This window comes from Columba livia, chromosome 7 (genome assembly GCF_036013475.1).
Source record: "Columba livia isolate bColLiv1 breed racing homer chromosome 7, bColLiv1.pat.W.v2, whole genome shotgun sequence".
In the NCBI taxonomy this organism is placed as follows: Eukaryota; Metazoa; Chordata; class Aves; order Columbiformes; family Columbidae; genus Columba; species Columba livia.
Window position 1 is genome coordinate 40,084,645 of NC_088608.1, and position 24,495 is coordinate 40,109,139.

General features: G+C 47.4%; 2 protein-coding genes across 13 annotated transcripts in view; one reads left to right on the forward strand and one right to left on the reverse strand.

Moving 5' to 3' along the window:
• TRAK2 (trafficking kinesin protein 2) overlaps positions 1 to 15,935 on the forward strand; it is a 29,619-nt gene extending 13,684 nt beyond the window's left edge. For 6 of the 10 annotated variants that reach the window (XM_065069508.1, XM_065069514.1, XM_065069507.1 and 3 more), the window contains 13 exons: positions 441 to 511; positions 1,685 to 1,801; positions 2,972 to 3,181; positions 4,422 to 4,500; positions 6,788 to 6,918; positions 7,007 to 7,081; positions 7,687 to 7,824; positions 8,872 to 8,951; positions 9,580 to 9,768; positions 10,351 to 10,649; positions 11,587 to 11,865; positions 12,071 to 12,170; positions 12,714 to 15,935. In XM_065069508.1, coding sequence (XP_064925580.1) covers positions 441 to 511; positions 1,685 to 1,801; positions 2,972 to 3,181; positions 4,422 to 4,500; positions 6,788 to 6,918; positions 7,007 to 7,081; positions 7,687 to 7,824; positions 8,872 to 8,951; positions 9,580 to 9,768; positions 10,351 to 10,649; positions 11,587 to 11,865; positions 12,071 to 12,170; positions 12,714 to 13,368 — 2,423 coding nt within the window. In that variant the 3' untranslated portion in view covers positions 13,369 to 15,935. The remainder of the gene's footprint in view (positions 1 to 440; positions 512 to 1,684; positions 1,802 to 2,971; positions 3,182 to 4,421; positions 4,501 to 6,787; positions 6,919 to 7,006; positions 7,082 to 7,686; positions 7,825 to 8,871; positions 8,952 to 9,579; positions 9,769 to 10,350; positions 10,650 to 11,586; positions 11,866 to 12,070; positions 12,171 to 12,713) is intronic. The other 4 variants (XM_065069511.1, XM_065069516.1, XM_065069513.1 and 1 more) reach the window with 2 other exon arrangements.
• Positions 15,936 to 16,786: 851 nt separating this feature from the next.
• CASP8 (caspase 8) lies at positions 16,787 to 23,640 on the reverse strand. Of its 3 annotated transcripts, none has more exons than XM_065069542.1 (8): positions 23,056 to 23,640; positions 22,514 to 22,619; positions 19,338 to 19,476; positions 19,199 to 19,252; positions 18,815 to 18,921; positions 18,479 to 18,614; positions 17,571 to 18,054; positions 16,787 to 17,289 (listed from the first exon to the last, which is right to left on the reverse strand). In XM_065069542.1, exons 1-8 carry the CDS (start codon positions 23,358 to 23,360, stop codon positions 17,154 to 17,156), a joined length of 1,467 nt encoding a protein of 488 aa, XP_064925614.1. In that variant the 5' UTR covers positions 23,361 to 23,640; the 3' UTR covers positions 16,787 to 17,153. The 3 variants fall into 3 exon arrangements, with proteins under 3 accessions (XP_064925614.1, XP_021155179.2, XP_064925615.1); XM_021299504.2 differs by having other exon boundaries at positions 18,815 to 18,882; positions 23,056 to 23,604; XM_065069543.1 differs by lacking the exons at positions 19,199 to 19,252; positions 19,338 to 19,476 and having other exon boundaries at positions 18,815 to 18,882; positions 23,056 to 23,387.
• Between the last annotated feature and the right edge of the window lie 855 nt (positions 23,641 to 24,495).

Sequence of the window (24,495 nt, forward strand, 5' to 3'; positions counted from 1 at the left end):
GTTTCTAAGATGATCAAACACTTAAACACATTTTCTTGATTAGTCTCTAGGGTCTCCATGCTTGCTGTGCAATGGGAGTTTTCTTCCAAGGGTAAAGTCTGTAGGTGTGTTCAGCTATATTTGGATACGCTCTCATATACTTTTCCTGCTCTCCCCAGCAGGCTGGATGATTTAATAGCTTAGCTGTACCCAAGAAACCAGTAGTAAGAGATTTCTCACCTTTTTTGAATTTTGAAAGATGGGTGAGCACCTCAAGTTTTAGCTGAAGGCTGTGAGTGATCAATACCTCCTTGTATCCATCTCCCATGTGAGTTTCGTCTTTCTGAAGTTAAGATGTTTCCGTAGCCTCCACTAGTTTCATCAGCTGAGTGCTGCATTTGTGTGGGAGCCACATCCTCTGGTACTCGAGCACTTCAGTAAGTATGGTTTTCTCTTTTCAGTTCTCGGAACAGATAACGCGGAGCAGAAAACCTACAGTGACGCCGACATGGTCAAACACCTGTTAGCTGAGGTACGCTCGTCTCTGGAAGGGTACTCTGCATTGGTGAGGCCACACCTGGAGTATTGTGTTCAGTTCTGGGCCCCTCAGTTCAGGAAAGAGATTGAAGTGCTGGAGCGGGTCCAGAGAAGAGCAACAAGACTGGGGAAGGGACTTGAACATAAGACCTATGGGGAGAGGCTGAGGGAGCTGGGGTTGTTTAGTCTAGAGAAGAGGAGGCTTAGAGGTGACCTCATCACTCTCTAGAACTACCTGAAGGGCAGTTCTAGCCAGGGGGGGATTGGTCTCTTCTCCCAGGCAGTTAGCAATAGGACAAGGGGGCATGGGCTTAAACTCTACCAGGGGAAATTTAGGCTGGATATTAGAAAGAAATTCTTTACAGAGAGAGTGATCAGGCATTGGAATGGCTGCCCAGGGAGGTAGTGGACTCGCCGTCCCTAGAGGTTTTTAAACTGAGATTGGACATGGCACTTAGTGCCATGATCTAGTAAACGGACTAGAGTTGGACCAAGGGTTGGACTCGATGATCTCTGAGGTCTTTTCCAACCCAGTCGATTCTGTGATTCTGTGATTCTGTGGTAGTATGTTTGAGGACATGTATTTGAGGACGGGTTTTATTCAGCCGCTGGAAGTTTTGCTGGGGTTATTTCAGGGGCTGCTCACCAAGCACATGGGGAACAAGAAGCTGCCCGTTGGGTTGCGCCATCTCAGCAACAACACTTAGCAAAACTGTGGGCAGCCGTGGAGTCAGTGAGGTGCAAGAAAGAACCAGCTTTCTTCAGCTTTGCCGGTGCTCCTTTGCTGCTGCCCTCTCAGCACTGTGCTAGTTAAGCAGTCTGTTCTGGGGTCAATCGAAAGGCCACAGGCCTAAGGATGTGGCTCCTTCGTAGGATTCAACAGAGCCCGTAGAACCTCTCCAGAACTCAGCACAGAAGCTGAGACTGTGGCCAGTACTGCAAATGATTGTGGAAGAGAATGTGCTGTGTAAAGAAACACAGTTTTGAATGTGTTCTGGACCCAAATGATTTAGCTTTCATCGTTGTTCTAACACTGTCGATCCATTGGAGACTGAAGGGAGATCTCAGAACGGTGATGTGTTAAACAACAGCTAGGAACATCTGAAACTACTCTGAATTTGAACCTTATTTGATCTAAAGTAGACACTTGTTCTTCTTTTGTGAGCAGAAAGATCGGGACCTGGAGCTGGCAGCTCGAATTGGACAAGCCCTCCTTAAGAGAAACCATCTGTTGACAGAACAGAACGAAGCACTGGAAGAACAGTTAGGACAGACTTTAGATCGAGTGAGTGATTGCATTTTTGCCTTTTTTTCCTCTTCTTTTTATGGTGAAGAGGGTTGGTTGAAATATACTATTTCATTGTGAAAGCAAGTGATTGCTGCTCCGTAACTACAGGAGTATACTTAGAGGTTGTTCTCCTGATTCTTATAGTCCAGTCAGCTTTCTCTGTGCAAGGATTGACTGTGGAGACTGCGTGTTGCAATTCCTGAGAGATCATGAGAACGTTAGGTGGTATTATGACATGTCTACAGCAGGACTGCGTTTTCCAAGTGTTTGTTTTGACCATCAGTCTGATATCGGGCCATCAAACTAAGAATCCAGTCATCTGAGTCAAAATTAGTACTTGGTATCTGATACGACAACTTGACAGGTGAGGAAACAGCTGGAAAATAAGCTGGATTAATGGGGTCCTTATACTAAAAAAAAATAGGCAATGAAAACTGAATTCTGCTCAAGATCTTCATCTGTTTCTTCAAGTGCAAATTCTTGGTCTAATCTTTGTTGTGTTTTCTTAGAAAAGAATTAAATAGTTCACAAGCTATAAAGTATCCCAAGTTTTTTAACCCAAAGGTCGACAGATGTAGTCTAAGCTACAGCGAAAAGGATTCAGCTGCTTGTATAAAACAGTATGCTGGTATTAAATACATGCTCATAATTAACCATAGGAAAGCATAAACGTAGTTATTCATATAAAAATGTAGGTATGGGAAGTATAATTTATCTGAATGAGATCTGTCTCTTCTCTTGTTTCTCTTTGTCCTGCAGTTCATTTAATGTATAGACTGTGGGGGACCAGTGCACACATATGAGTAGATAAGTCCTTTTCTTCAGGAAGTTACAGTTCAGAAAAATGATAGTTAACATGTTAAAATACGAACATGATTGAAAGCAGCTGGGAAATTATTTTGAAGTAAACTATTAAATAGTCCGTTCTTGTGTTATTTTGGATTTTTACTCTCCCTTACAATATTAAAATCGTGATTTTGTGGACTTCCTATAAAACAAATAGAACCTGGCTCTTAGGTGCAAATATAAATCAATCATGACCTGTGAGCTATCATTAAATCTCATTTAGGCTGGAACAGCGATGTTCCGAGCGTCTGCATAAGTAACACCCTGTGATATTGTGTAGCTGAATATCATTCCTAAGCTGGCCGTGGTATTTTGTCGCAGGTTAACCAGCTGCAGCATGAACTGTCCAAGAAAGACGACCTGCTCCGGGTCGTTTCCATCGCTTCCGAGGAGAGCGAGACGGACTCCAGCTGTTCCACCCCGCTGCGTTTCAACGAGTCCTTCACCATCTCGCACGACTCGCTGCAGCTGGACGTCCTGCACGACAAACTGCGGGAGCTGGAGGAGGAGAACCTCGCGCTCCGATCCAAGGTGCGTCCCGCATACGCTGCAGACGAAGTAAATCAGGATGGTTTACAGCACCCAGCAAAAGTACTCAGACCCGTCACACCCTCAAGTGTGTGTGACGTGGTTTGATATCAGTCTGGTAGCGTTTTGGGAGTTTGGTTGTTACATTACGCTTTTGTCAGCTTGTATTCGGTGTCAAGGGTTAATAAGCTTCTACTCAAATTCTTTTAAAGGCACGCTTGATTTTGACTGTGTGGATAGTCCCTGTATTTTAGTTGGCCTCTCTTCTGTATAAAACATGAATACTATGCCATTGCAAGGACAGAGATTAAGCGACCAGACAAAATAAATGGCTGTAAAACTCACGGAACCAACAGCAACAGTTACAGGAATCAGAATCTACAGATGCAGCGTCTCTTTGGAGAAGAAGGAGATTGGAAGTTGTAAAATAGGAGATTGGTTAAAAGTGGGGAGTTTTGTTGTTTTTAAGAAAACGGGGGTGTTGTTGGTAAGAAAGTGTAGGGGTTTTTTAATTTGATGTGTGTGGTTTTCTTGTTTTGTTCTATTTTTATGTGAGCCTTATGTGACAGCATTATGTAAAGAAGCGTGTTGGTCTGCACTTGTACTTCTGTTTGCTCGGATGATCTTTAAGCCCATTTACTGAGTTTTACGGTGAGTCACTTAAGTGGCAAACAAACCTAAATATAGAAGACTGATTATAGAAGGATATATGTGCAAATTTTAATGTTATCATCCTCGCCATCGAAACAGAAATGGGAATCTAGTGTGCTTGGTGGTGTTTAGAGTTGTTGTGACATCAGTCTCTGGCCCAGGAAATGTCAGGTTTAAATAGAGGAGTTGGGGAACACAGAGAAAAGCTGTTGTGAGAGCTGTTTGGGGCTGTAAAAGATCTGGCTGACATCCTTCAGTTTTCAAGATTTCTTTGCCCTTACCTTCTTCTTACTAAGTTTTGAAGCAAATTCAGTCGCTTACTTCTGTTGGTTTGCTTTACTTATTTTTTGGCAACTGTTTTTTGTTGGAGGTATGAGGGAGATGAGGTTTTGCTCGCGTGTCTGTGTGGCTTTCACTCCGAAGACCTGCACAATTCAGGGAAACACGTTATGGGGGAAAAAATGGTTGGGGAGTGTGGCCAGATGTATAGAAATTATGAAGATAGATAGAGAGGAGACTCTTCAGCTGCAAGAATTTCAGAAATAAAAATGTATTGATAAACTGAATTGGAATACCAATAATTCTCTTGAAGGCTTGCCATCTGAAGACAGAAACCATGACATACGAAGAGAAGGAGCAGCAGCTGGTCAACGACTGTGTCAACGAGCTCCGTGAGTATCCAGGCCGTGGCTTGCGGGGCAAAACGGGGTTTGAAATACCTCGTGCCTCCCCCCTCTTGGTTATCCCTGAATCCATACAGGACATTCAGTAACCTATGCCAATTATTCAAGTCTTGTTCTTTACCCAAGTGCAGAATTGTTTCTGTATTCCATCAAGTTTCACTCTGGCGTTCAGCTTCAGGTACGGGTATTGTGTTTAGAGAGAGAAAATGAACACAAAGTGTTATGTTGGTGACTGGAAATCAACCAACTGTATTTCTTGTATAGAGTATTTAGCACACATGACATTGAAATGTATCAGTGCATAGACTCCTAAATGCTCATTCAAAATTACTATATATGAACACAGTCGCTTATTTTTAAAATATATATTATAAACCAAAGCGTTTAAGTTGGCAAGTGTTTTAATTTGTCTAGAACACTTGTCGCATTTCCTTTGGCGACTACTTATTTGCAAGGAATTGCAGCTGCTCCTGTAGAAGTGCAAGTATTTTGAAACAATAAGGAACAATCCACCTGCGTGGTGACAGTGTAACCTGGTGGTACAATTATTTCTCTGTAGTCCCTTGATGTGTGCTACTCCCTTTGTGCACAATAACTTTAAGGTTATATTTTAAGATTTTAGTTTTTTATGTACACCATAAAGAAGGGTGGGTTGCTGCTTGATTTTTTGCTTGTTCCAGCTGAACAGAAAATAATATTAATTGATACATAGTTGGTTGTTAATTTACTCTGTTCCCTCTGAGAAAATAGATAGCCTTTGCAAATAGAAGTGATTTCATAGAAGCTCTTCCTGTTTTCCTTCGATGAGAAAGTCTGTCTATAGCATATATATGCATGCTGGGTAATTCAGAGGCACCGAAAGAATCTTCTCCCAAAGGATGTGTAGTCCACAGCTTTAACATTTGTGTCTTTAGGAAAAGGTATCTAGCTGTGATCTTAAACATTCACCAGCCCGTGGGCAAGACCTCGATGTGCAGAGGTGCAATAACCACTGAATTTGTAGAGTGACCTTTTTGCAGGATCGATCAGACTTCGTGACGACTTTGTGCTTTCGGGGCCCGTGCACGAGGATGACTAACGGCATGGGAGTGTTGCAGCTTTCGCAGTTGCCTTGTCATCTCGCTTCATGAAGCGCTTGCTCAAAGAAAGAAAAAGAAATGGGAAATTGGAGAATAGATAGTGCCCAGAGTCAAGAGCTGGAGAGGTGTACGTTACGCTTGATGGGGTCTGACAAAACACCCTTGCTTATGGGGAATGGTAGTTAATAGCAAGATCAATTCAGAGCCTGACTTCAGCACATTCCAAGTCTGGCCTTGCTCATGAGCCACTGTGTCATTTGAGATCATTTAGCAGCTTGCTCTGGATTTTGTTACAGTCATTTTGCATACCTGTGATAGTTATTTCAGGTTCTGCACACTTAGCTCTTAATATGTTACTTCTGCATTTGAAGTTCACTCTCTTCTCCTCCTTCCTTCTCCTCCTTCTTTCTCCTCCTTCTCCTCCTTCTTTCTCCTCCTTCTTCTCCTTCTTTCTCCTCCTTCTTCTCCTTCTTTCTCCTCCTTCTCCTTCTTTCTCCTCCTTCTCCTTCTTTCTCCTCCTTCTCCTTCTTTCTCCTCCTCCTCCTTCTCTCTCCTCCTTCTCTCTCCTCCTTCTCTCTCCTCCTTCTCTCTCCTCCTTCTCTCTCCTCCTTCTCTCTCCTCCTTCTCTCTCCTCCTTCTCTCTCCTCCTTCCTTCCTTCTCTCTCCTTCCTTCCTTCTCTCTCCTTCCTTCCTTCTCTCTCCTTCCTTCCTTCTCCTTCCTTCCTTCCTTCTCTCTCCTTCCTTCCTTCTCTCTCCTTCCTTCCTTCTCTCTCCTTCCTTCCTTCTCTCTCCTTCCTTCCTTCTCTCTCCTTCCTTCCTTCTCTCTCCTTCCTTCCTTCTCCTTCCTTCCTTCCTTCTCTCTCCTTCCTTCCTTCTCTCTCCTTCCTTCCTTCTCTCTCCTTCCTTCCTTCTCTCTCCTTCCTTCCTTCTCTCTCCTTCCTTCCTTCTCTCTCCTTCTCCTCCTTCTCCTCCTTCTTTCTGCTTCTCCCTCTCCTCCCCACTGTTTATCTTTTCCTTATGGATGTTTTAAGGCATCTCTTTCTATGTACTATGAATCGATTTCCAAAGAGAATTGGTGATTTTGCAGATTGTGGTTGACTTTCACTGATCTTTCCTGAGTTTGGGGTTTGGTTTGGTTTGACTTTTTGTCATGTGCTGGGAAAAGCTCTCTACTAAGTTCCTTTTCTGTTTTGTAGGACAAACAAATGCTCAGATTTCCAGGATAACAGAGGAGCTGTCAGAGAAGAGTGAGGAGCTGGTTCGCTACCAGGAAGAGATCTCATCCCTCCTGTCTCAGATTGTTGACCTTCAACATAAGCTCAAAGAAGTAAGGGGGTGCTGGGAAAGTGTGTGGTGAAAATTGACGGGCAGGAAAATCGGCTGAGAAAATGATGAACAACTTCTTGTGCTTTCAGCATGTCATTGAAAAGGAGGAGCTGAAACTTCACTTACAAGCCTCCAAAGATGCTCAGAGACAGCTGACAGCAGAGGTACTTAAGGCACACAAACATTTAGATAAATATTTAGAGTAGAATACGAGAGAAAGAAAACTGAGAGTGGGAACTGTTGCTTTTTAGTTATGGAGGGCTTCTCGTTTTTCATGGTGGTTGGAGTCATACAATTGGAGGAAAGGGATGGGTATTTTTGTTTAAGTCGGCACAAATATTTTTGTAGTTCGCAGGAATGTGCAAGGCAAGGAAGGTGTTCCAAGTGGGGAGGTCATACTCTTCTTAGTAGTTCTGAGAAAAAGCGTGGTTTAGTGTGAATATTACTGATTATATCAACAAAACAGTAGCTCATTAGATTTTAAGGAAGTTCTCCTTTTGCTTCTTTTGCATCAGCAGTTGCTGTATTTGCAGGGTTTTTCCATTTTTCTTTGGATTTTATCATGTATTTTCCTCTTTCGAGTCTTAGTTTGGACTTCATGCTTCCCCACCACAACGGGTGCGGGTGCTCCCCTGACCAGCTGTCAGCACGTGCTTGGAAAAACCTGATGGTGCTGCATCAGCCAGTGCAGGTTTGGGTGGGAGTCGGCTGAGTGTTGTTCCGTCTTTTCTCTCACCGCTATCCCGCGGTGCTCTCTTTTCTCTCCCAGCTCCACGAGTTGCAGGACCGGAACGCGGAGTGTCTGGGGATGCTGCACGAATCTCAAGAAGAAGTGAAGCTGCTGCGCAGCAGAGCCAGCTCCGTCGCTTGTCTCTGCCACTGCCCGGCGCACGGAGCCTTTCCCGTGGTAATAAACACCGCTACTCCTTGCATATACGGCCTGTAGTAGCGCGCAACTATAGGAGTAAAACAGCTGCTACAGGAGCTGCGACAGGAGCTGTTCAGTCACAGGCAGAGGAGCCTGATCAAAGGGTTTTTCAATTCTTTAATGTGTGGACTTGTAAGAATTGTGTGTATGAGGAAGCTGATCGTTCGCTTACCATATTGTGACGTGAAAATTGGTTTTCCTTTTTACGGACCTTTTCTGTTAGGTATGTTGTGCAGCTAGTGCTCAGTCGTGCAGGTGCATTCAGTGGGGATGTGAATTTTTGTAGAATCACAGGATGGTTTGTGTTGAAGGACCTTCCCAGCTCCCCCAGTGCCCCCCCTGCCATGAGCAGGGACATCGTCACCAGCTCGGGTTGCCCAGAGCCCCGTCCAGCCTGGCCTGGAATTTTACAACTTTACCATGTTTCTTTAAGAAACAAAGCATCTTTGCAAGAGTTCAAGGAGGATTTTTCTTCCTTTACCTAGTTCACGATGTAATTTTATTTCTTGTCTTGTGGGGTGAAGTTTTAAGCATCATCATAAACACATGACCTTAGGCTAATTACCAGAGATGACTAAACCAATGGAAAAGGGCTAAAGGAATTTATGTTTCTCTTATTAGTCTCAGGTATGTTCTGATCACTACACTCTCAACATTTTCTGAGCTGTGCTGGGAATTCGTCAGGTTTCGGTTATTCTGTGTATACAGAATCCCCCGTGTGTGTGTTTGGCCTGTGCTCTTAAAACTGTCGCTGAACTGAAGAAACCAGCGTAAAGAGAACCAAGATGTTGCTTGTGAGAGCTGGAGCCATTGGGGTTACACATGGGTGTAGTTAGGGTGGAAAACTGCCCCCCGCGCCCTTCCCTCGGAGACCCAAGGGTTTGGCCAATCATACTGATAGCAGGGAAACAAATGGAGATTTATTTGTTTTTTAAAGTATTATTTTAGAGATGTTTTCAGCTAAAATTGTTAGGAAGAAGGCTTGAGTCGTATTGGTCAACTCTCCTGCTTTCCATTTTGCTCTAGGATTCCCTTGCAGCAGAAATCGAAGGGACAATGAGGAAGGAATTGAGTCAGGGTGAAGAATCTCTCCTCTCCAAGCAAAAGTATGTTTTTAGATCTTGTGCTATTTCGCTATTTTTCCATATGCTTGTACTAAGTAAGGTGAAACTGATTTCTGGAGATCTAGAAATGTGAATGTTCCCTCTGGAGGCATTTTTCTTTCTAAGCTAATAAAAAAAGCTTCATCGTTTTTGGCAATCTTTTCCACTTTGATACCTACCCGCCTTATTTGATTCTATGGGGAAGTTGGGAATTTGCTAGAAGGGTGTTATTTCATTCTTTAATTTGTGAGATTTGTTTTTATGTAAGTCCTCGGATGCACAGCACTAGTTCGATCCTTTTTAATGCTGCTTGGAAGATTCTCAGGCAAATGAAATTACAGCTGAAAGACTGATAACAGTTCCCAAATCCCTGAAGACCTGTTCCCAGATCTCTTCTGAGCAAGAAGTAATAAATGAAATATATGCTTCTGAAAGCACGTAGCATTATATAAATACAATACACGCTCCTGAATGTTCTCAAGGAGTTAGCAACAGAGCTTCAGGTCTGTCAGGTTGCAGTTTAAGTCTTTTTAGTCGGGCCTTGGAAGTCTGATGTTGGGAGCTTTTTCTTCATTAGGTCTCTTTCAAAATGCTTCTGAAAACAGCATTTGTTTGCTTGTGTTTCCCGCAGGGGCCAACGGAAGCGAGTGTTTGACACTGTCAGGGTCGCCAACGTCTCTCGCGGCCGCTTCTCCCCCTTCCCCGCGCCGCTGCCCATCCCGGGCTCCAACCGGCCCAGCGCCGTTATGACAGCAAAGCCCTTCCCGTCCGGCCTGCGCCCCTTGCCGGGCCAGAGGAGCAGCTCCGAGAAGGACCCAAGGTAGGGAACTAACTGCTTTTGTGACCTAACCGCTCCAAAACGAAATCCAGACCGCACCTCTGCTGTGTAACAGAGGAAACGGGGTGTTTCCGAAAGAGGGACCCGGTTTCAAAGCAGCACGGATATCAGATTGGGTGCAGCCGTTAGGGTTACTCAAAATGCCTGCAAATCAAAGCATACGTGACCTTATTTTAAGTTTTGAAGTCTCATCTGAAAAATCTCCAAGGCGCGTGCCACATCAAACCCAATTATCTGCTTCTGAAAAAGATGAAGGGTTTACTAATTATGCGGCTGAGCTGTTAGGCCATGAACACATACGTTCTAGACAAAATCAGGAATTGGGTCAATTTTCTGAAATTCCTTGGAAAATGATGCACTCCAGGCATACTGAGGAAGACCTTTTTGCAAAAAAATGAAGAATCACCATGCGTTTATTGTGGGGTTGTCATACGCAGGGACAGCAGTTGGACTTGATCCTTGTGGGTCCCTTCCAACTCAGGACATTGTGTGATAATCCTTTTGAAAGACCATGTAGTCAATGTAACGCTCTTAACATCTATTGTTATTTGCTGTTTACCGCAGGGACGCTGGGGATCCTGGCCAGCCGGGAACGCCTGGGGACACCGAGCTGGCCACGGCTCTGCACAGGCTCTGTCTGCGGCAGCAGAACTACCTGAGCGAGCAGCAGTTCTTTGAGGAGGAGTGGCAGCGAGAGGCGCGGTTGCTGGCGGAGCAGAGGGAAGGAGCCAGCGGCTGCAGCACGCCGACAGAAAGCTGTTTTTCCCTGGGTACAAACTCAGAGTTCACCGATCTCTCTGCCAGCTCCAGTAATCTCCGCGTCCTACTACCAGAAAAACTGCAAATTGTCAAACCCATTGAAGGTAAGAGGATGATTCTCCTTCTCGCGTCAGCAGGAAGGGATTTTACATTAATTTGCCAACTAATTCGTGGTCGGTGTGTGTGCAGTGGGGTGTGCTGTGCCGTAAGAAGCAGCAGTATTTGGTAGGTGACGTCCCAGCCAGCTCATCAGTGCCACTTTCTCTTTGGCTTGCTTTCACAGCACTGAGTGTGAGGCTTTTTCTGCGTGGGGGACAGCAGGGTGACCACGAGCCAGCACTGGGCCCTTGTGGCCAGGAAGGCCAATGGTACCTGGGGTGGGTTAGAAGGGGGTGGTCAGTAGGTCAGAGAGGTTCTCCTGCCCCTCTGCTCTGCCCTGGGGAGACCACACCTGGAATATTGTGTCCAGTTGTGGCCCCTCAGTTCCAGCAGGACAGGGAACTGCTGGAGAGAGTCCAGCGCAGCCACCAAGATGCTGAAGGGAGTGGAGCATCTCCCGTGTGAGGAAAGGCTGAGGGAGCTGGGGCTCTGGAGCTGGACAAGAGGAGACTGAGGGGGGACTCATTCATGGGGATCAATATGGAAAGGGGGAGTGTCAGGAGCATGGAGCCAGGCTCTTCTCGGTGACAACCAGTGACAGGACAAGGGGCAATGGGTGCAAACTGGAACACAGGAGGTTCCGCTTAAATCTGAGAAGAAACTTGTTCCTGGTGAGGGTGGCAGAGCCTGGCCCAGGCTGCCCAGGGAGGTTGTGGAGTCTCCTTCTGTGCAGACATTCCAACCCGCCTGGACACCTTCCTGTGTAACCTCATCTGGGTGTTCCTGCTCCATGGGGGGATTGCACTGGATGAGCTTTCCAGGTCCCTTCCAACCCCTGATGTTCTGGGATCTGTGGTGTGTGCCGCGGTGTTGGCACCAGCTGGCCAGCATTGTTGTGGCAATGAACTTGGCTCTCTGAGGCTCCTCCCTGTGTCCCCCCAGGATCCCAGACCCTGTTCCACTGGCAGCAGCTCGCTCGGCCCAACCTGGGCACCATTCTTGACCCAAGACCAGGTGTTGTTACCAAGGGGTTCACCCCCCTGTCCGACACTGCTGTGCACCACATCTCCGACCTGGAGGAGGACGAGGAGGAAGGTGCTGCAGGAGGGATAACATTCCAAGTGCAGCAGCCCTTCTCGGAGGAACAGAAACGTACAGCAGCAAAGCCAGCAGCGGGGATTTTCCTGCCGCCGGTTACATCAGCAGCAGTGCCACTCACTGGTAAGAAGCGGGATTAGTGGGTTTTCCTCTTTGTTTTTTTAGTGTCTTTTTCTCAGTGCAACGCATTTGACCTTGCAACAATGCTGCCTTTTACTTAAAACCAGGTAATTAGCAGAGATAATAACATTATCTTAAACTTTGTTTTGATTAGTCTTCACCTGTCTTTGTTTTTGCCCTCAATGGGTGTTAATTCTCCACGTTGCAGCCTCGAACCCAGGGAAGTGTCTGTCTGCCACAAACTCCACGTTTACCTTTACTACCTGTAGGATCCTTCACCCGTCCGATGTCACTCAAGTTACTCCCAGGTATGGTGACCGCTGACATTAAGCTGAGTAAACGGCTGCTTTCTGGCTTCTGAAGTACAGATGAGTTTAAAAACTACCAAGGCAGCCAGGCAACATGTTATGCATACAAACAGTTGTAATGACAAAGGGGAAACTTGACATTCGCTCCAGTGAGAGTTTAAACAGGTTGGGGTAACTTAAAGGAGGTAAATTCATACTCTTCAATAGCAAATGCCTCATATAACTGTTGAAAAAAATATTGCTAATACCAGTTTTTAAATCTGATTGTGTTGTAATTCTTTTAAACTAAGGCATCTGTGTTAATATTCTATCTATCTGTAGGTGACCGCAGAAGGTAAATACATTGGTTCTTACACCAAAACCTCGCTGTCAACCTAATATCTTCTAAATATTTTGCAGAACAATAATTCTGAACCTAGTAAAGCTGAAACTGTTGCAACGGTTTCCTTTTTCTTGAGTCTTGTTTATACTAAAAGGCAAATACAGAGCAGAGATAAAGATGTTTCATGTTTATGTCTTCTCTCTCTATTTTTTTAATTTCAGCGCCCCGGGTGCCCCGTTTTCCCTCGGCAACCCTGGCAGCGGCATTGGGAGCCCAGGCGCCAGCAGCCCGGCCGTGTCGTACGGGCTCAGCATCGGGGAGTTCCTCACCAAGAGAAGAGACTCCACCACCACCTGCAGCAGCACCAGCAGCCTGGCCAAGCTGCTGCAAGAGCGAGGCATCTCTGCCAAGGTTTACAACAGCCCCGTGCGGGGCAAACTGCCTTTGCTGCCGCCCCCTCGAGCTCTCCCCGTTCCTTCTACGCCGCCCAACTCTCCCTCGCCTTCGCCTTGTCCTTCCCCTCCACCGCTGGAGCCTCGAGCGCATCCCTCAGAAAACTTCCTGGCCTCTCGACCGGCGGAAACGTTCTTGAAAGGCATGTACGGCCGGCCGGCCGCGCGGAACGGCCCCGACGCAGGGCAGCTGAAGAGCAGCCTGGTGGACAGGCTGAAGAGGTTGGGCATCGCCAGGGCCGTCCGGGCGCCCGCGCCGCGGGAGCTCGGCCTGCGCAGGCAGGACTCGGCCGTGTTTCTAAACACCGGGAGCAAGCTAATGGCGGGGCTGAGGAGAAACCAGAGCCTTCCAGCCATGATCGGAGCGTTGGGAGCTCCGGTTTGCACGCAGGCGTCACAAATGGATATCCTCCAGGAGGACTGAGGGGTGTGGACAACAACCGACTTCTGGCATGGGAAATAATACCCGAGGGATAAACAGCCAGGCTGGGCATCACCAGATCTGTTAGCGAAGAGTTGGAGAAGGCACGTGCATGTTGAAGAGGTGGGAGAGAGAAGCGTTGGGATCCAGGAGAGAAAGAAGGTTGCTGGGGTTTGAGGACGGTGGCTCTTGTGGAAGAAAAGAAAGAAGAAACCAAAGCTTAGTTTTGAGCATCTGTCCTAAGCAAAAATAAAATACCATCGTAGACATTCTCAGTATTTTAACCTTTTAAACTGTAGGTGTAGAACTGTCTTGCAGGTGCTGTTCTATTTTTTTCCACCATACGACGGTAATATTTTACTAGTTGATAGCAGTCAGGCTGGATCATTTAAATATCACATTAAAACAGGCGTCAGTCTGATCAGCATCGTTGGTCCAACTTCCTCTCTGTAGCAAGCAAATAGGAAAACTTGGGCTTTTTTATTGTTATTCTTGTATTTTCCATTTCAGAAACTGCACTCTTTCCAACTCCTCCCCACTTTGAGAAGCAGGGGAGAGAACGTTTAATTCTGTGTAAGAAAACAACGCTTCTGTTGATGGACACAGAAACTGCTGGTCACGTTTAGATTTTGAAAGAGTGCAATTGTGCTAGCGAGGTATTAACAGACGTTAATTTATTTGCAGAGCTTCTGAAGCACGCGGAGGATGGTGCAATGCGTAAGAGTTAGGAAGCAGGGAGGTGTGTATTGGGATAAAAACTTCACGCTAAGAAATCCTTCCAAATTGTGCTGCGCATATATTTTTAAGTCAGGGTGAATATCTCAGGCACGTTACGGTGTTGCGAAAGGAAAGGAAAGGAAAGTGAGGTGCTTGATTGGGGTTATTTGTAATTTGCCATAAAGGGAGAGCTTGGACTCGGAGCCACGTGTGGGGAATCCAGTAAGCGGGCTCAGCTGGGCATTCTGTATATCTGAGGCTCCTTCTCTCTGCTGTGAGGCAGCATTTGCTTTAAAACACTTTGTAAAGAGCAGAATTTGCCAGGCTGGACTCAGCACCAGGAAGGTGAAAGCCAGTGCTCTTTGTAGGGTTTTAGCGAACACAAACCGGTGTTTTCCACACGGAAATGTTGTGTTTTGATGGTGGAGCGTGGTTCCCAACCTGATTCCGAACGAAGCTGAGGCAGATTTTCCATCTCGACACAGAAGCCCGTTCTAGACATCGGTTTAGAAATCAGATTTCTGGGTGGTAATTGGCAGAAAGCCCGTGCTGCTTTTTGGATTCCTTCCTGCCCAAGATTCTAATCATAACTGAATAACCAACGACAGATTTATAGTGTAATTTGGCGTAGAAAGTTTGCCCAAAATTCCTCGGAAGAATGAGTCCGCGTATAACTTTTCACTGTACCTATCAACATTTTAAAATTAACGCTTACTTTCTGTACAATTAGGCAAAGCAGTCAAAGTTTACCTTGCTCGTTGTAATCAGTGTAATTACGCTGATTGGCAATTGCCACAAGGCACATCCCCCCTTGTTCTGCAGGGGTGGGTGGAGCAGGGCAGGAAAAGAGAACTTGTTAACCTGATTTATTGGCCATTTGTCTGTGATCTTCCTGCTTTTCCGGCTCCCTACATCTTGTGACGACTCTTTTTGTGAAAGGGAAGGGAAGTAACCACTTGAAACTCGCGCAGGGATTTTTGGCAGAGCTTGTCTGTCGGCAGCGCACACAACTATTCAGGAACTCCGGGAATTGCCTTTTGCTCTCTAAGCAAGATCTTCTAAAAGGTGAATTTTATTTAAAACCATTTTGTTCTTTTAAATGCCAAGTATTTAATTTCTTCATTGCAGTATTTATGTGTGTACGTACTTAGCCTTGCCCGGCTGAACCGGAGCAGCACAGGGGAGTTGGTTCAGCTCTAAGCTGTGTTGTCACCTCTGGGAACCCGCAGGAATGAGGTGACAGTTCAGTATCAATGGAGAGATGTACAGTGTATCACAAGTATGTCCCTCTATGTGTGTGTGTTGTAGGAATAGCTGTAAGTTCCAGATACATTTCTGAAGGTATCACACTGTGTTTCTAAGCAGCTTCGTTAGAGAACTCCAGCCATTGGGTCGTTGTGTGTGTGAGCAGCAGCAGGAGCAAATCAGCTCAATCAGAGACCAGGTTTTGGTTAAAATTAATCTGAAAGCACATGAATTAAATGCATTTTTCTCTTTGGGAGGCTTCTGTATTCCATAGCCCAACCATATACACTGTTTCAGTTCACACAGTGTGATGGATTTGTCCAGAGGTTGGTTGGTTTGTTTTCTGGAGGGTGATGTGTCATCAGATTCATGCTCAAAATCCCCGTGGTCAAAGTTAGGAGGCTGCTGGTGTCAAACAGCAGCAGAGGGGGCAGGAGAATATCGGGTTTGGGCCTCATTTGGCTGCTACCAAGGGGATAACACACAACGTTTGAAAGGGCTGGGAACTTCATGGCATTGTTTTTTTCATTCGCTTCTTCCACTTCCTGTTGTTTCCTAGCGGAAAGTAAATTTGATAATAAACATGCGTAACGTACCATTTTTCAGTATATTGGCCATCTTGTGTGGTTTGTTCCAGGTGTCTTCTCTATTAGAGCATTCTCTAATAAAAATGAACGTGCTCCTGTTTCCTGGTACTTCGGGGTGCTTGTGTGGGTGGCGGTTTGGTTTCGTTGGTTTTCTCCTGTTATTTTACAGCAGCTAATACATTCCCCTGGCATCACAGTGTCAGCCAGCACTTGTCTAACACCAGCGCTGTTCTTTGTCCATCTTTGCGGCCGATGTCCTGTCTATTTGTGATAAAACAGAGGTAAGACTTTGGGGAGGGGTGGTTTGGTTTTCCCCCCCTTGTTCTCAAGCCTGAGAAAGGTGCAAGGAAGAGCCTCCTGGAGAAAACAGGTTTATTGAGCTACAGTTTTTGACCGTCTCCCAGGAGCAAAGGCCTTTAAATAGCATTTTATATCAGGTTGGTGCAAAAGTGAATAAAAATAAGGCCTTTGTGTAGGTTGGTGTCTGCAATTGATGAAAATACCTGTAACTCTTGAGCAATCAGGGCGCAGCGTCATCAGTCCATGCAGCTGCTGTGGCGTTCCGGCTCACTTGGCTACACGGGGCTTGCTTCGCGTGAGGAGACTAATTGTGCACATTGCTAATTAACAGGCTTGATTCCCAACTGATGAGGGATTCCTCATCAGATTAATAACTCATTATATTTTGAGACGTTTTTTTATGGCATGCATTAATTCTTGCTGGAAAATTCCCCCAGTTTTTATACCATGAACTCACGTCCCGCTGAGGCTGCTGGAAGTGAAGCGCTTGGCTCCTCCTTGAGGTGAACCAAGACACTAAAATAAATGATTTTAAATGGTGTGGACAAGCAACAAAACACACTGCGAGCTGATTATAGCCTATAAAATTTGCAGCACGCCCCTCTTTATTTTGCAAAACTTAGGCATAAAATATACAAGGCTTAACAATACTCATCTTAAAATTTGCATTGGAGAGAGACCTTCCGAACGCAAGAACAGCGTGGCACAGCTGAGGGAGAACCCAAGCATATTTTTACTGGCAAACCACAAATCAGAGACCAGCTCGGAGACGTTCTCAAGTATAAAGTGTCATAGATACTAACGCTGAGTTCTCACGGCTGTCACTCCTCAGCTGTATTGTCAAGAAAACAATTGCTCCTGCGGTAAGAGCAGGCGCTGAGGTCCGTGAGGTTTTACCTCTGCTCCAGCGGCTCCCGTTGCCGCGCGGTTCCCTCCCCTTTAGTTGACGGGAAAGATGAGTCTTTTCCTCAGCGTGAAACTGGGCTGTGGCATCTGCTTCTCTGCGTTGGGCCTGCCGCTCTTCCGGCTCACCTCTTGATTCACCGCTGTCAGGATGGTGAGAATATCTTCTCCTCTGCAAAAACACAAGTAAGGTTTCTGTAAGGCAGTTAATGGCAGGAAAATTACCACATTCTTGTATCTCTTGATCTATACTAACAGCTCCGGTACTAGACAGGCTTGAAGGCAGTTAGATAAACCCTGAACAATCTGCGCGGTGCTGCTCTGCCCTACATGAGTTTTCACATGGAGCGGGCGCTCCCGCTGCAGATCATCGGCCTTTGCATCAAATGAAAGCCCCGCCGTTCAAAAGGAAAATGCAGGTGTTGCCAAAAAAAGCAGCTTCTGCATCATTACCGAGGACAGCTGGACTCCAGGTGCTGGCACAAGGCCTGGATGTACCAGGTCCCCTGCCGCGGGTTCCTGTAGGACACGTAATCTTGCAGGGTGGCCATGCCCAGGAGGAAATCTGCCTCGGCGGGGATGCACTCCAGCTGAAATCTCGCGTCTGTTTCTAGGGAATCCGTTTCAATGGTCACACCTTTCTGGCAAGCATCGCCTTGGCAGGCCTGAATGAAAAAGACTTTGGGTTTTCCAGCAAGCGAGGGGCAATTGTGTCCAGTGAAAGACGTGGTGAGCTCCTGGATCGGCACCTCCTGCCCATCGACTCCGTAAATAATGCCTTTTTTCCCATGAGACAGGACACAGCAAACAAAACAGTCTCTGTCCTTGTGGTCTTCGCACCGGAACAAGTTCACAATCTTACGGATTTCTTCGGCAGTGAGGTCTTTATATTCTGCGACTGTAAAATGCAGCTTGCTGAAGACTCTTCCCAGAGCCTCTGGAAAGCAAACAGAGGGGAAAACTGGAGCTCATTATTTCAAAATTCAACTCTGCCATTGCAAATTGCATTTCTAGAGAGAAACAATCTTTTTCTTTTAATCCTGCTAGACTACTATGCGGGTAGTTACATTCCTGGTTCTGACTGCGTATTTTATGCATAAGGCTGATGCAAAGCTGGCCTAGCTCGTAATGCTCAGCTTGCTGCTTAAGGTTACAGCAACCTCAGTAAAACAGCAAAATGCCAGTGAATTGTTCTGAGCCAGTCAGGGGTTTGTCAGCACAGGAAACAGAGCTGACTCAGCCACTACAACAAAAGTATCGTAGGAAGGGAAGGCTAAAATACAGACCTTCCGTACAGGAAAAGGAGCCGGGTTTCTGTTTTTGAAGACGATACGCAAACTCGTCTTTCATGTTGCCTGTACCTGCGTCCATGTGGGTGCCATTCCGATCCTTCATGTCTCGGAGTTCTGGCGCTGCTTCCCTGGCTTTTGCAAAGCTGTGGTTATTCAGGATCAGGCACACCCCACGGGGGCGGCTGCTCATCTTGTAAGCTTCAAGCTGCTCGAAAGAAAGATTATCGGTGAAAGTATCGCGCCTGTGACTTCGCTTCAGAATAAAGGATGGCACAGAGAAGTGCATTTTTCCTTTTCTAGACAGGGCTTTTAACAGTTGGGCCAATGAGCTCTTCTGAGACATCTCAGAGGGATGAGCTCCTCTGAGACAGAGTGATGATGTTTCTAAGAAACAAACTGACTTACCTGGGACGGCTCATTCCAGTTGGCAGGACAATCCAGTGCCATAGGTGACGCCGGCCATCTGCCATGGGCTGAACACAGACAAACACGGGTCAGCACAGAAAGCAGCACTGGAGAAAGGAGAGAAGCTCTGCTCCTATTCTGCATTTCCATAAGTATCTCCTGGGGTAAAACTGTTCTCTGAAAACAGTGAACTGGGGTCGAACAGCTGTCTCTCTTAGCTATAAACCACTAGATCATAAATTAAAATGTATTGTGATCAGTCTGGATACTTGATCACTTTTTAGAGAGGCACCTGTGTGACGAAGCGAGATGAAAGCAGCACAGAGACTCCAAAAGCTGAAGAAGAGTGAAAAATCGAATCAATTTTTCGAGCATTTCAATTACCTTCTGGGTCTCCTGTGCTGCACCTCCCTTCCTCTGTGATGGTCGCTTCTTCACCTGAAAAGCATTACCAGTCCTGTATGATACCTGTGTGTCACTTCTAGAGTAACTATGGGAAAGAGGCCTTTTTGTTTTGCTTTACCGACTATGTTTAATTCATACTCTTCAATTCTCTTCAACAAGCTGACGTTAATTTCTGCACAGAGATGCTTCAGGATACTCAGGTTGTCTTCTGCTAAAATCCGCTTCTTCTCCATCTCAATGAACAGGTCGAGCATTGTCTAGGGAATCAGAAAGGCAGTTTGCTCTCGGAGCACATTGAGTTGAGACCTCAGCCGAGTCAGTTAAACCTAGTTTAACAACACCTGCGAGTGCCCTAAGTACACATCTTCTGAGAACATACTAATTGCAGCTCTGCAGCTCAGAGATGCTGAGATCAAATCAGAGCCGGCCCAAGAGACCTAATGGCGATCATATTGCTGTCCCAAAAGCAGGGCTCTTTACCTGGTATCAAAATATAATTTCATTATGAGACTGCGCAATGCCGGGCAGTCAAACCACAAAGCCAGCACCTCACAGTATCACAGTATGTTTGGGATTGGAAGGGACCTCGGAAGATCATCCAGTCCAATCCCCCTGCTGGAGCAGGAACACCCAGGTGAGGTCGCACAGGAACATGTCCAGGCGGGTTTTGAATGTCTCCAGAGAAGGAGACTCCACACCCCCCTGGGCAGCCTGTTCCAGGCTCTGCCACCTTCACCAGGAACAAGTTTTTTCTCAAATTTAAGTGGAACCTCTTGTGTTCCAGCTTGATCCCATTGCCCCTTGTCCTACTGTTGGTTGTCACCGAGAAGAGCCTGGCTCCGTCCTCGTGACACTCACCCTTTATATATTTACAAACATTAATAAGGTCACCCCTCAGTCTTCTCCAAACTAAAGAGACCCAGCTCCCTCAGCCTTTTTTCATAAGGGAGATGCTCCACTCCCTTAATCATCTTGGTTGCCCTACGCTGGACCCTCTCCAGCAGTTCCCTGTCCTTCTGGAACTGAGGGGCCCAGAACTGGACACAATATTCCAGGTGTGGTCTCACCAGGGTGGAGTAGAGGGGAAGGAGGACCTCTCTCGATCTACTGACCACCCCCTTCTAATCCACCCCAGGTACCATTGGCCTTCCTGGCCACAAGGGCACAGTGCTGGCTCATGGTCATCCTGCTGTCCACCAGGACCCCCAGGTCCCTTTCCCCTACACTGCTCTCTAATATGTAATTTCCCAACCTATACTGGAACCTGGGGTTGTTCCTGCCCAGATGACAGACTCTACACTTGCCCTTGTTAAATTTCATCAGGTTATTCCCTGCCCAACTCTCCAGCCTGTCCAGGTCTCTGGATGGCAGCACAGCCTCTGGCGTGTCAGCCACTCCTCCCAGCTTGGTGTCATCAGCAATCTTGCTGACAGTCACTCTATTCCCTCGTCCAAATCGTTAATGAATATATTGAATAATACAGGCCCCAGTACTGACCCCTGGGGCACTGCACTAGATACTGGCCTCCAACTAGACCCCGCACCATTGACTACCACTCTCTGGCTTCTCTCCTTAATCCAGTTTGCAACCCACCTCACTACTCTATTGTCTACACCACACCTCCTCAACTTAGCTGTGAGGATGCTGTGGGAGACTGTGTCAAGGGCTTTACTGAAGTCAAGGTAGACCACATCCACCGCTCTGCCATCATCCATCCACCTTGTTACATTCTCATAAAAGGCTATGAGGTTGGTCAAGCATGACTTACCCTTGGTAAAGCCATGCTGACTGCCCCTAATAACCCTCTTATCCTTGGTATGCCTTGAGATGGCACCAAGGATAAGCTGTTCCATTACTTTCCCAGGGACAGAGGTGAGGCTGACCGGTCTATAATTACCCGGGTCCTCCTTCTTGCCCTTTTTGAAGACTGGAGTGACATTTGCTTTCCTCCAGTCCTCGGGCACCTCCCCTGTTTCCCAAGACTTGGCAAAGATGTTGGAGAGTGGTCCAGCAATGACTTCAACCAGCTCCCTCAGCACTCGCGGATGCATCCCATCTGCACCCATGGATTTATGGATGTCCAGACTATTTAATTGCTCCCTAACCCAGTCCTCATCGACTAAAGCAAACTCCTCCATTGACCTGGCTTCATCCGGGGTCTCAGGGGTACAGGGCTCCCCAGGACGGCCTCCGGCAGAGTAGACAGAGACAAAGAAGCATTCAGTAATTCTGCCTTCTCTGTATCTTCTGCCACCAGGGCACCCACCCCGTTCATCAGTGGGCCTACATTGCCTCTGGTATTAGTTTTATCTGCCATGTATTTGAAAAAGTTCTTTTTGCTGTCCTTGACCCCTCTCGCCAGCTGTAATTCTAAGGAGGCCTTGGCTATCCTAGCTGCCTTCCTACATCCTCTAACAGCAGCCTTATACTCCTCCCAAGTGGCCAGCCCCTGCTCCCATGACCTGTAAACTCTGCTCTTCTGCTTGAGCATACCCAACAGATCCCTGTTCAACCACGCAGGCCTCCTGGCTCCCTTCCTTGACCCCTTGACTTCCCTGACCTCCTTCACAGCGCTCATATCACTTACACTTTCGATTTGGGTCAGTACCTCCCCACATCTCCACGCCCTTTCCAGGACTGGTTAGTCACTTACACGCAGTTACACAATCATTTTCTCATTCCACGCGTGCTCACAGGTTAGGGTCTTCACTTGAACAGGGCTCTTTGCACTCATGGGCATGATTTTTTATATCATAACGAGCTTATGATGAGGTTAGTAATCGCTGACAGGATTTACACATCTTTAGGCTAGTAATTGCTGACATGATTCATTCTTTTAATTGGTAATGACTACAATATAGGAATATGTTATTTTTAATGACATTCATTTGGCTTCCAGGGGCTATTTTGTGCACTTAACTGAAACACAAGAATCACTGTAGTGACCATCTTGAGCAAGTGGAGTCTGGAAATAAACGGAACAAAAGCATAAAGGAATCGCCACAGCGGGGGATCTTCCGTGTTTGATAACGGCTCAGAAAGCAGCCAAAAGAAACCTGGTTGGGTGAGCGGGGTGAACGCGCTCATCAGCCTTCCCGGCGCGTCTGGGCTGTGACACAGGACACGGACACGTCCCACACGCACCGCAGAGCCCAAGGCCCTTTCCAGCCGCAGCCTGTTCCTTATGGGGTTCTCACCATAAGAAGAGTCATGCTCATCTTCCTCAGAGCAACCCAAATGCCTCTATGGATTATAATAACAGTAATGGATAAAAACAATTAAACAAATTCTTACTGTCTTGGGGTTCAGCTTGCATTTTGGTAATTCTTCCCCCAGAAGAAACTTAAAGGAGTTCAGCTCATCTTTAGTGATGTCTTCTGACAGCTGGAAGAGCAGGTATCTAGAAAAAAAGTGGAGGACACTGGTTCATCCTGTTCCCAAGCATGTCCTCTAGCATAATTTAACACTGTACTCTTGAACTGCCCCTTCACCCCGTGCAAGCATACATCATTTTTAAAAGCACTTTTAAACTATGGGGCCGCCAGTTCTAGGCCAGCCAGAAGTCCTTTTCAACTGCAAGCAGAAAGATCTGAGTTTTCCTAGAATCCAAACCGTGCTGACAGTTTCCGGAGCTGAGCACAAAGGCCCAGCCGCAGACAACGCAGCGCTGGGAGGTTTTGGGGGCTGGTCCGTGTTTCAGAACGGTGCGGCTCAGTTTTTTCCCCCATTACCGGGCAGAAGTTTTAACTTTCCGTTCGGCCTGTCGCTGCTTTCTCTGGGGAGATGGCTCGTGTGCTTCCCGCAGCCCCTGTGCCCAATGTTCCCCGGTCACTCACCGGTACGGCGACACCTGTGCCCTGTCCGGGATGCGGAGCTCTCTGTCCATCTCCTCGCGGCTGCAGCCCAGCCGGGCCAGCAGGTCCATGCGGCCGATGCGGTAGAGCAGCTCCCTGAGGAAGGAGAGGTTCCCCGCCTCCAGCATCCCCTTCTCCTGCAGCACCTCCAGCAAGTCTTGCGCCCTCCGGACGCCTTCCAGCTTCCTCATGGGGACGTGCTCCAGGCTGAGGAACTTGAGAGCCGCCAGCTCGGCGCCGTCCAGCTCCTCGCTGAGCGCCAGCAGCCGCTGCCGGGGCAGCTCCATGGCCGGGCCGGGGCAGCTCCAAGCAGCGCGGGCCCGAGGCCGCTTCCGCCCGCGCCCGGGCCGCTGGGAACTGTAGTTCTGCCGCCTCCCCAGCGGCAGCGAGCCGACACCCCTCCCGCCGCACCTGGAACCGCCGTGTGCCGGGAGGCTGCGCTCAGCCGCACCGCGGGCACTGCGAGCGGCCCCGGGGGTTCACAGCATCCCAGGATGTCAGGGGTTGAAGGGCCCTGGAAAGCTCATCCAGTGCAATCCCCCCATGGAGCAGGAACACCCAGATGAGGTTACACAGGAAGGTGTCCAGGCGGGTTGGAATGTCTGCACAGAAGGAGACTCCACAACCCCCCTGGGCAGCCTGGGCCAGGCTCTGCCACCCTCACCGGGAACAAGTTTCTTATCAAATTTAAGTGGAACCTCCTGTGTTCCAGTTTGCACCCATTGTCCCTTGTCCTACCACTGGTTGTCACCGAGAAGAGCCTGGCTCCATCCTCCTGACACTCACCCTTTCCATATTGATCCCCATGAATGAGTCCCCCCTCAGTCTCCTCTTGTCCAGCTCCAGAGCCCCAGCTCCTCAGCCTTTCCTCACACGGGAGATGCTCCACTCCCTTCAGCATCTTGGTGGCTGCGCTGGACTCTCTCCAGCAGTTCCCTGTCCTGCTGGAACTGAGGGGCCACAGCTGGACACAATATTCCAGGTGTGGTCTCCCCAGGGCAGAGCAGAGGGGCAGGAGAACCTCTCTTGACCTGAGCCCGGGCTTGAGAAAACAGAACCTGCTTTTGCAGGTCCCCAGGGCTCCCTCTGCCCACACAAGACATTCAATTACTGCATGTGTGGCAAGCTGGATGGAAGTCATCTGAAGATGGCAAAACACCTTTTAACAGCCCATGCCCTCAAGTCACATTAGAACAAGCTCTTCCCAGCAAACAGGTACAGATCCTTCTCTGTGCTGACAGGCCCGACCAAATCAGGCCTGAACACGAATTTGCTCCACAAATACAAAACTAATGTGACAGACCTAGGCCAAGCTCAGAAGACATGTAGAGAGTAATGTTCCATCGAGCTAGAAATGTATGGGCTGTTTCAAAAAGATGGACGCAATTTCAAAGCAATTCCCATTTCAAACTGGGTCCATGT